The sequence below is a fragment of the Nannospalax galili genome, unplaced genomic scaffold (assembly GCF_000622305.1).
Source record: "Nannospalax galili isolate Female #2095 unplaced genomic scaffold, S.galili_v1.0 scaffold1544, whole genome shotgun sequence".
Taxonomy (NCBI): Eukaryota; Metazoa; Chordata; class Mammalia; order Rodentia; family Spalacidae; genus Nannospalax; species Nannospalax galili.
The window spans coordinates 20,238-31,496 of NW_008350569.1; the positions used below are offsets into that span (position 1 = coordinate 20,238).

Consider the following 11,259-nt stretch of genomic DNA (forward strand, 5'->3'; position numbering starts at 1 on the left):
TTTAAAAAAATTGTATATTTACTAGGCTTATACCATCAGATGGAGGAAGCATTTTAATACAAGTCTTTTCCCTACCAACTATAGAGGTCAAGCTTGTTTAAAAAATTTTTGATCTTATCAAAATAAAATGATTTGGAAATCCAGCAAAAATGATTAACACAGTCGTGGAGTTTTAGGAACCTCCCCAGGGCAAGTAACATTTGAACAGTGTTTTTCAGCAGATAACGCAGAAAAGACAGATGGAGGAAGCATTTTAATACAAGTCTTTTCCCTACCAACTATAGAGGTCAAGCTTGTTTAAAAAATTTTTGATCTTATCAAAATAAAATGATTTGGAAATCCAGCAAAAATGATTAACACAGTCGTGGAGTTTTAGGAACCTCCCCAGGGCAAGTAACATTTGAACAGTGTTTTTCAGCAGATAACGCAGAAAAGACATTGCAACAACAGGATCAAGTAGAAACTGCGAAAGGATTCGCTCTACTTGGGAAGAATGGGAGGTTTATTACATAGAGGAGCTTCACAGCAGGAAATGAGGATGGACAGGCAAGACCTTGAACTCGTGGCAGAACACTTGTATTTTGGGAAACCCACAGTCAATTATAAAGGCAGAGGTTCTCAAGACTCACAATACCTTGCTGTAAATGAACCATGCAAGCACACTTACTGCCTGTATCACCGTGGCAACACAAGTACCCCTCTGAGCTGTAGGTTCTTCATTATAAGGAAGATAGTTTTAATAGCATTTATCTCTTAGGATAGCTATGAAGATACATGAGACTGTGCAACTGAAATACTCAATAAAAATTACAAGTATCAGTATTACTGTGATGGATAATCTTGATTGAACTGAAAAGAAGCTAGGACATTAGCTAAGCATACCTCTGGGTGTGTCTGTGAGGCATTTCAGGGATTAACTGAGGGGAGTGGGACCATTCCACACTCCTGAATGGAATAAAGGAGACAAAAGAAGGAAGCCAATAAGCACAGGCATTCTCTCTCTGCTTCCTGTCTGCCATGAGGTGAGCAGCCTCCTCCTCCATATGCTCCTGTTACCATGGTGTCCAGCTTTATTTTAGGCCCTATATAGTGAATTCTGGCAACCACAGACTAGAATCTCTGTAATAATGAGCCAAAATAAACTATCCCCTTTAAGTTGTTCCCTTAGGTATTTGCATCATAGTTATGGAACAGTAACTACTACCCAAAAATATTGTTCTTGTGTGCATGTAAATGGGGTTCCAAAGGCTTCTTCTGTAATAAAGAGAAGAAGTGTAGTGATAATTTGATATAAAAATTATAGGAATGGGAGCCTAGAGATGCAGAGCTGAAACAAAAATCTAAGTGATCAAGTAGAATGGAGGAGACATTTTTGCTAGGATTACAGAGTCCAGAAGATGTGGATAATGAAACAAAATGAACCATCAAATGAATAAAAGCAAATGAATTGAAAAATTCATAAAGCTCTAATGTAGGAGCAGAAACTTGGACAAAAAGAACACTGTATATAAAGATACAGAAGTGTAAATGATCAGGTTGTATTTAGAAAACGAAATGTATTATCTTAATCGAGTGTGGGGTTGGTAGTAATGTATAGTAAAAACTGAAAAAAAACTATTTCTAACTATTAATCTGTAAAAAGCATTGAACCTCATGCTGAGTTATCTATCTCTCCTCCTATAAACAGTGGATACCTATACATTGTTTTTGATATTATCAATGATTTGATCACTATATTCTATACTGGGGCTGGATAGATGATGGCTCAGTGGTTAAGAGCACCGACTGCTCTTTCAGAGGACTCAGGTTCAATTCCCAGAAATGACACCGTGGCTAACAACCATCCGTAACTGCAGTTCCAGAAGATCTGATACCCTCTTCTGCACAACATGGGTATACTTACATACATGCAGGTAATGCACTTATGCATGTAAAAATAGTATTTTTAAAATATATATATTTTATATTTAGAAATATAGCATCTGGTCACAGTATGTTGGATGAAATGAGCATGTGTTTATGATTAGTAAGCTAAGGAGATGTCATATTCATATTCCATATTGAATGGAAAAGATTTTCCTTTAGAGACAACTAGACTGAGAAACCTTCAAAGGAAAGAGACCTATCATAAGGCAAGCTATGTGTGTCTCAGTGAAGATTGCTTGAGAGCACTTGTCACGCACAGGAGAGTCTTTGTGTTAATGTGCCTGTTAAGTCTTCTCTCCTGATCTGCTGTTTGCAGATGACATGCTACTTACCACTTAAGTATCTTACCTCCTCACACAGGGATTCCCTGACTGAACAGACAACAGTGGTGCACCCTCCCATCATAGAGCTCCTACATACTTGGATCCACATGGTTCCCCATGCAATGAACTGTCTAGCACACCATGGACACCTAGTCAATGTAAGATGAATGGATTTATGACCTCTGAAAGGCACTCAGCTCTTCTCACCAAACTTTGGTTCTCTTTAAAATCTCCCTACCATAGACACTTACGAGGGTTACATGAGATAGCACTGTCCAACCCCAGTATACTTTGTAGCTCATTATCAGTGTTGAATGGTGCTGGCTACATGGCTAGACTCCTATTGTATTCTGCACCCAAAGTACAAAGTACAGCAACTCTTCAAATAATAATATAATTTGTCTTTTATCATCTTTTTCATTAATATCTGTGACTCGTAGAATGATTATCAACTGGCGCCTCTGTACCTCTCTCCATCCCTTCCTTTTCTAATCCTTTCTCTTCATGAGTTTCTTTCTATTTAGCTCTAACAGTGACAAAAGTTAAAATCAAAACTATAGGAATAGTCCTTGTGGCACTTTTTGCCTCCTAAATTCTGAATGGACTGGAAATTTAATGAACTAATGAGTTTTTTAAATACAAGTAAAAATTTGATCTAAGGAATTTAAAGTGGTTCCTTCAGGTCTGTGCTATAAAAAACACTTGGTGAAAAGTTAAATATACCAGGTGAAAAATGTGCTGGAGTTGATCAAACCATCATGACCAAATCTGTCAGCCTGAAATAAGACTTCAAAATCACTTAAATCCACCAAAGTTCAATGAGGTCCCAAGAAGTTTAGTCATTGATGGGTTTTAAAACTCTCACTAAGAACTACTGATGTAGTATATCATTTTATCATGGGTTTAAAAGGCTGAAATTACGTGATATATTCATTTATCTCATCTATTTATTTTCATAATAATCACCCTTTGAATGGTAAGGAACGCAAATTTAAATAAAATTGCCCTGAGAAAAATGTCACAATGCTTTTGGAAATTTTCATTGATTTCTCCAAAAACATTTAACAAATGCTACTATGTTCCTTTTGAATAATTTAAATGAATGGATAATTTCATTCATTTGATTCTGAATCTGCTGGAGTATGTAAAATATATTTGAAAATTTGTGCCACAAAATCCAGTGGGTGGGAACAAAGCAGTTCAGTCCATATTTTTTCATCTTCCATACAGAGCCTGATTGGAGAAGATGTACATCAAGACAAGTTTTGTGAGTAGAGCCCAGGAAGATACTGAGGCCCATTCTGTGGGATTTACATAGATTCATGAAATATTTTTCTCATCACTTAGACTCCTAACCTGGCTTCAGCCACATGCCTTTAAGTCCCTTTTTTAAAGTTCTTTAGGAATTCCTTAATTCAAGTGTTCTTGATAAAGATCCAGGTAATATCAGATCAACAGTGCTTCATAATCCTCTCTGAGTCTTGACCTTAAGCATCTATTTATTCATCTGAGGGACAAAACTGCTGTCACCATGAGGATGGGCAACCACACCACAGTGACCACTTTCCTGCTGTGGGGATTTTCCAGTTTCCCAGAACTGCAGAATCTACTCTTTGCTGTGATTTTCCTCTTCCATGTGACCATCCTACTAGCAAACGTGTCCATCATGGTGGCCATCAAGCTCAGTCACAGCCTTCACACCCCCATGTATATCTTCCTCTTTGCTCTGTCCCTTTCAGAAACTTGCACCACTATGGTAATCATCCCCCGCATGTTAGTGGACTTGCTGTCAGAGAGCAAGACCATTTCTCTCCTCCAGTGTGCCACACAGATGTTTTTCTTCTTTGGCTTGGGAGCCAATAACTGCTTCATATTGTCTGCCATGTCCTATGACTGTTACACCGCCATCCACAACCCATTGCAATATCCCATCCTGATGACCCACAAGATCTGCTTTCAGTTCATTATGGCCTCCTGTGTGCTTGGCTTCTTGGTTTCCCTGTGCATTGTCATCATAATATTCAGCTTGTCCTTCTGTAACTCTAACGTCATTCAGCACTTTTTCTGTGACATTGCACCTGTGGTCTCCCTTGCCTGCAACTGCACCTTTTTCCAGAAAGTGGTTCTCCTTGCATTCACTGCCTTTGTGCTGGTGGGCAGCTTTATTTTAATTATGGTTTCTTATGTCTTCATTCTGTTCCTAGTTGTGAAGATGCCCTCTGCCAAGGGAAGGTATAAAACCTTTTCAACTTGCTCTTCTCACTTCACTGTAGTGTTCATACATTATGGATTTGCTTGCTTTGTCTATTTGAGGCCCAAGAACAGTGACTCATTCGGGGAAGATACACTGCTTGCATTGTCATACACCATTCTGACTCCTCTGCTTAACCCCATCATTTACAGTCTAAGGAACAGAGAAATGCAGACAGCCTTGAAGAAAGAGTTTGGCAATGTAATCAGGTTTTTCCCTCAAATGATAAATAAAAGAACCCAGAAAATTTGAAAAAAATACATCATGTTGGGAAAATGGGATACTTACAAGTAAAAGCTTTTCTTAGTACACAAAGCAATTATTTTCTGGTGTCTTTCTTTTTGAAACAAGGTCTGACTATATAGGCCCAGATGGCCTAAAATTTTCTACATAGACCACACTGGCCTTGAAATCACAGAGACCCACTTGCCTTTGCCTCCTCAGTGCTGGAATTAAAGGCGTGCACCACTACGCCTGGCTTTTAGCAATTGTTTTCTGATTGCTATATTCTATCTTCACTCTTCCTGCTAAAAACCTAGATGGAATTTTAAAATATCAAAATTCCATTATATATTCATATGCACATATAATATATATTTATAAGAATACATGCATATATGTATATACTAGACATATATGCTTTGTAATGCCATATTTTCATATGACTGACTTGGTGGAGGAAAAAATTATGGTTAAAGAGAAAAGAATGGAAATGAAGGGAAGAAGGAGAGGAAAGGAAGGAGGAAGAAATGTGGGGAATAGAAAGTTTGGAAGAGAGAGGAAGAGAAGGAAAGTAGAAAGAAAGATCACTATAGGGAAAGAAAGAACACAAAACATACAACTTTAGAGTTTAAAGGGAGGAATGACCACAACACAGAAGTTTTGAGGAATTTTAAGAAAATTCTTTGCTTAACTGTATTCAAGTAAATAATGGAAACAAGATTGGAATGAAAAAATTTCTAGAAAAAAAAACTGTCAAAAGTAATCATAAAAGTAAAAGACCAGGACCTACGGCAAAGTCTTTAATAAGTGACCAGAAGGAAATAGCTGTTCAGTAATAGACTGAAGACAGTGGGATCAACAGCACCAGATAATACTGGTATCAGTGAGGAAGGGTTTTGTCAGGAAGATGGCCAATAAATGATTTAGAAATAGGGTAAAGAATCCAGTGAGTGTCAGCATGGGTGCTGGTAAGAAACAGCATCTCCTCAACAGAGCTTCAAAGATGTGTGCTTTTCTCGGAAAACTACATTTGATTGCCGGATGTGGTGGCACATGCCTTTAAATCCCAGCACTCGGGAGGCAGAGGCAGGCAGATCTCTGTGAGTTCAAGGTCAGCCTGGTCTACATAATGAGTTCCAGGACAGCTGGAGCTACAGGGAGACCCTGCCTCAAAAAGACCAAAAAAAAAAGAGCTGATAAGGACTAGAGAAATGGCTCAGCAGTTAAGAGCACTGGCTGCTCTTGCAGAGGACAGGGGTTCACTTCCCAGTACCCACATGGCAGCTAACAACTGTCTATAATTCCAGTTCCAGGAGATCCTATGCCTTCCTCTGACCTTCACAGGCATTGCATGACACCATGACACGGGTGCACTTACACACATACAGGCAATACACTCATACACATAAAAAAAATAAAATATTTTTCCTTTCCTTCCCCACCCCCTTAATTTTGTTCCAAAGAGAGGCAATTTTAACACGTTTCCAGAAATAACTTGAAGCAGGTTACATAAAAATATATATACAATGAAGTTTGAAGTTTAAGGGGGTAAAATAAGAATAAGAAATCAAAGACCAAAGGATTTGCCAACATGGGGTCAACTTTGGTGAAATAATGTTTTTTTTTTCTTTTGAAAATCTAACAAGTTTATTGGGCTTGCTAACAGAGCATAGGGTGGGGATTTATTTACAGAAGAGTGGGTGCCCCCCCCATTTATGGCTTCACTGGAAAGTCCACACTCAAATATAGATCCTGTGACTTTCCGACAGTCGCACAAAATGGCAAGAGAGATGCCTCATGGCTTTCTCAGCTTATATATCCTTAGCACCTCCCCCACATGCAGCTAAGGTCGACTGACTGGGTGGGAGAAGTAACTGTCTCCCACACTGACTCCTTCACAAGCCTGGGAAGGAGGTGTGACTATAGCTTGTTGGCACAGTGGTTGAGGACAGGTAAATGGATGGATCTAGAAACTGTTATACTAAGTAACACAGGCTCAGAAAACAAAAGATGCATGTTCTCCCTTATTTGTGGATCCTAGCACCAAATTCTTGTAAGTGACTGCATATCCTGATGTAACCACAGGAACCAGGAATATGGAAGAGAGCCAGGGAGGTAAAGGGAAAGAAGGAACCCAAAAGAGAAGAATAGTATGAGAAAGGTGTTACTAAGGAAGAAATATGTAAGAACTGGGTATTAAAAGGGTATGCCAAGGCTGATTTTAAGACAGCATCTTTCTTGTAGTTTATCTGTCTCTAGCCACTCAACAATCCATGGAATATAGATGTTGTACAGATGTTGTACCTAACACATTGTTAACACTGTGTTTTAGGCTCTTGAGACCAAATGATAATGAGAATATATATATGAGATATATGATATATGACATCATATATATGATATATGATATCAGCCACATTCACATCAAGATTACATATTTTTAATTTAAATACGAATTTTCATTGTATGTATCAAAACTAAAACTTTTAAAGATCTCTAGATAGGCTGACTAGATCCTAGTGGATGAACTTGCACCAAAGGACATGTGGGTACAAATGCTGATTGAACAGTACTTATATACATGACAAATGCATGAGGTCTGCTGGGGGGTAGAATGGGGAGGCATAGATGGGGGAAGAGGGGTCTAAATTTGACTAAGAAGTATCATATGAAACACACAAAAACTCAGAAATAATTTTTTAATCTAAAACTCTAATCAAAGGCAAAAATCCATCAGAACGGAACATATATTATTAAAGATTTTTGCATTTGCAATTTACTATTTTTATACATTTGCAATTTGGAGATTATCATCATCACTTTGCAATGATTAATCATTCATGATTCACCCAGTTTCGATTGCCTAATGCAGATATAATATGTTTATGTCGGGCAAAAAAAAAAAAGGATTTTTACAGTTACTCTATACAAGACATACAAAAAAGAAAAATATAATATTCTCCCTACATCTTGTTCCACTATGTTCCATGAGCCTTGGGTGTCTACACCTACATCTTCTATTATAGATATGTCACTTAATGTTAGCACCTCACAGACACTTATTCTCTGTGTGTAACTAGTTGTGGAACTCTGTAATGCTCTCCATCTGTTGCAAAAGAAGCTTCTTTGCTGAGTGGTGACTGACATAATATATACATATATATATATGGTATTGAATTCTAGGTATTGATAAGTTGACAGAAGTATGTAGCAGGAAACTTTCTGGTGATCATAACTTCTGGAAAATAAAATGTCCTTTAATGAATTTGACAGCAGGTATAATGATGGTTCCTCAAAGAGGTTCAGAAACTATCCCCATAAACTGGGGATTTCCTAGATTACCTAGCAAACAGCAATCAAAGGTGCAGGTGGTATACCCATAGACTGGGCTGCTCTCAATCTTGGCCAAGAAGCTTCTTTCTGCAGTGGGCAGCCTTCAATGGAGAGAAGCAGGAAGAGTAAAAGTGCTGAGAATAAGAGACGAGCTGCTCAGCCCTAAACAGGACAACTGCTTTAACCCCATCACCCCCAGGGCTCAGAGAACATCACAGAAGAGGAGACAGAAAGAATGTAAGAGCCAAAGGATGGGGAGGAGTGCTGTGAAACACTGACTTCTGGACATGACATGACTGATGCAGTCATGAACTCACAGCAGCTATGGTTATCTGCACAAGACCTGTACAAGATCAAGTCACTCAAAATACTGACATGATGGGGTAGATGATCTCCAGGTCCCACTTATTTTTTTAAAACAATTTATTTTATGTGTAAGTATTTGGCCTGCATGTATGTAAGTGCACACATGTCATACAATGCCTGAAGAGGCCAGAATAGGATGTCAGATACCTTGGAAATGGAGTTATGAATGGTTGTTATTCACCATATGGGTGCTCAGATCAGGACCCAGGTCCTCTGCAAGAGCAGCCAGTGCTCTTAACAGGTAACTTATCTCTCCAGCCCCCTAGATCCCACTGCTTACTGTGGAGCTATTGGCAGTGAATAGTTGCAAAAGACAGAGAATCTTCTTTTTAAGGATGTGACCATTGATAGGGTTCCCACACACCAGTGCATGGTCCCACACCCATGCACATATGGGTAGCACTAACTGAACTTGGTGAGTTATTAAAAGAATGAAAAAGACATGAAGATGGGAAGGGGAATAAGTGTAAGGGAGATGGAAGGAGTTAAAAGAGAAAGGGGGTAGAATTGATTTTCATTGTATGCATGTATGAAATTCTCAAAAATAACGGGAAAAATAAGTTTTAGGTGAGAGTAATGTTGCTTTTTGACGGATAAAACTGAGAAATTATCCAGATGGACCCAATATAAGGGCAAGCATCCTTAAAAGCAGAAGACAGGGGACGAAGGAAGCTAAAAGAAGATGTTCACAAAAGAAAAGCACATGTGATATAACCATGGATTTAATACAATGAAAGGCCACAAGACATGGAACAAGGAGAGCTCTAGAATCTCAGAAAGACAAGGAACAGAGTCTCTTTGATTGCCTCCAGAAGGACCCACCTCTTCAGACTCCTTGATTTTAGTTCCATGAAACCCATTTTGGGCACCTTACACTTCTTAGCATAATCATTTTTCTTCTACAAAAAATGATGCGGTTCTCAAATGATTTTGAGTTTTTGAGGCTTTTATTTATATTTTTATTAAATTTTTGTGCATCCATACATCTTAATCATATTTGGACCCCCTCCTCTATTTTCACCCCTACATTGCCCCCCACTGGATTTCATGCATTCTATCATATATGATAAGATCTATTCAGTCAAGTTTGTGTATTCAGATGTCCCTCAGTGGACATCTGGTCCGCCTATCTAGCATCACTCCCTTAAAGAAGACCAACCCTCCCTCACCCAGCAGTGATCAGCTACCAATAGTTCCTCAACTAAGGTTGGGGCTCCTTACCCATTTCACCATTTCTATGCTTGGTTTTTGTCTGGTTTGAATTTGCATGGGTCTTATGTATGCTGTCACCACTGCTGTAAGTTCATATGAGTAAGTTCCCAGAAGCCTGGAAAGCTCTGTTTCCTTGTGGTCATCCACCAACCATGACTCTCACAGTCTCTCGCCCCTTCTTCCATAATGGTCCCTGAGCCCAAGATGGCAAAAGTTTAATACAGGAATTCTATCCAGGGACATGCACTCTTCAATTTCTTAGTTTATACATTTTGCCCAGTTGTGGCTTTCTGTGTTGATCACCCTCTGTTACATGAGGGAGTGAAGGGAAAGAAGGAGCCCAAGAGAAGGAGATAATAGGAGACAGGTGTTACCAAGGAATTAAAGGGGAAATGGAGTATTTAACTGGGAAGGGAGGAGGGAGAGCTAAATAAAAGACCACAGAGGTAAGAGGAAGAAGGACCTCAGGAGAGGGGGAATAACAGAAGACAGGTATTATCAAATGTTTTACTGTTACATGTTCACACATACATGTAATAAATTCATCAAACACATTGTGGTACACAGTACTTTGATAACAAAAGATATCTATATGGAAGGAAGAAAGCCAAATATTGCCTAGCATTTAAATGGAAGTAGTACAGTGGTTGAGGGTCTCAGTTACAGTAGATTTCTTCAGTGAAGCCTTTTCACTGTCTCTCCAGATTGTTCAAGTGCTGTATTCTTCTTAAATAACTGAAACAATTGAATTATCTTATTCTTTTTTAAATTTTATTTATTATTTTTATTTTATGTGTATGCCTGCATGTAGGTAAGTGCACCTGTGTCGTGCAATGCCCACGGAGGTCAGAAGGGGCTGTTGGATCCCCTGGGACTGGAGTTACAGACAGTTGTTAGCTGCCATTTGAGTGCTGGGATTCAAACCCGGGTCTTCTACAAGAACAACCAGTGTTCTTAGTCACTGAGCCATCTCTCCAGCCCCAAAATTATTTTATTCTTGTGAAGTAACTCAGAATCATTTAATAAGAATGGAACCATGACCGTACTTTTATGTGTTCAGTTTCTCTGCCGTTTACTTCTGAGTGCCTAGATGAAACCTTATAAAACAGGTCTTTCCCTGGTCCTGTGCATAAAGCAAAATACCTGTGGGAATTAGAAGGTTTTCAGAACTGTGAAATAAATGACATTAAATAGGAAGAAAAATGTATACAAATGAATCACTCACATTCCAAAAGTATTTGAGCACATTGAATTTTAATTACTTGATTTGTTTTCCAGATAAAAATGAGCTTCATTTTTCCACCAAAGTTGACCCCATGTTGGCAAATCCTTTGGTCTTTGATTTCTTATTCCTATTTTGTCCTCCTTAAACTTCATTGTATATTTTTATGTAACCTACTTCAAGTTATTTTGGGGAAAATGTGTTAAAATTGCCTCTCTTTGGAATAAAAATAAACAAATATTGATAAAGATATAAAAAATATTCTCCTTAGTGAATTCCATTATAGGCTACTTGAATTTTTAAAAAATATGATGATTAAGATGTTATCTATGAAATACATAAAAATTCCATAAAATATACAAGAAAGAAAGAAAGAAAGAAAGAAAGAAAGAAAGAAAGAAAGA

General features: G+C 38.3%; 1 protein-coding gene across 1 annotated transcript; it reads left to right on the forward strand.

Moving 5' to 3' along the window:
- Positions 1 to 3,786: 3,786 nt before the first annotated feature.
- On the forward strand, positions 3,787 to 4,752 carry LOC103745856 (olfactory receptor 10T2-like). Its single transcript, XM_008847865.1, has one exon. The coding sequence runs from the start codon at positions 3,787 to 3,789 to the stop codon at positions 4,750 to 4,752; it is 966 nt and encodes a 321-aa protein (XP_008846087.1).
- The last annotated feature ends 6,507 nt before the right edge of the window (positions 4,753 to 11,259 follow it).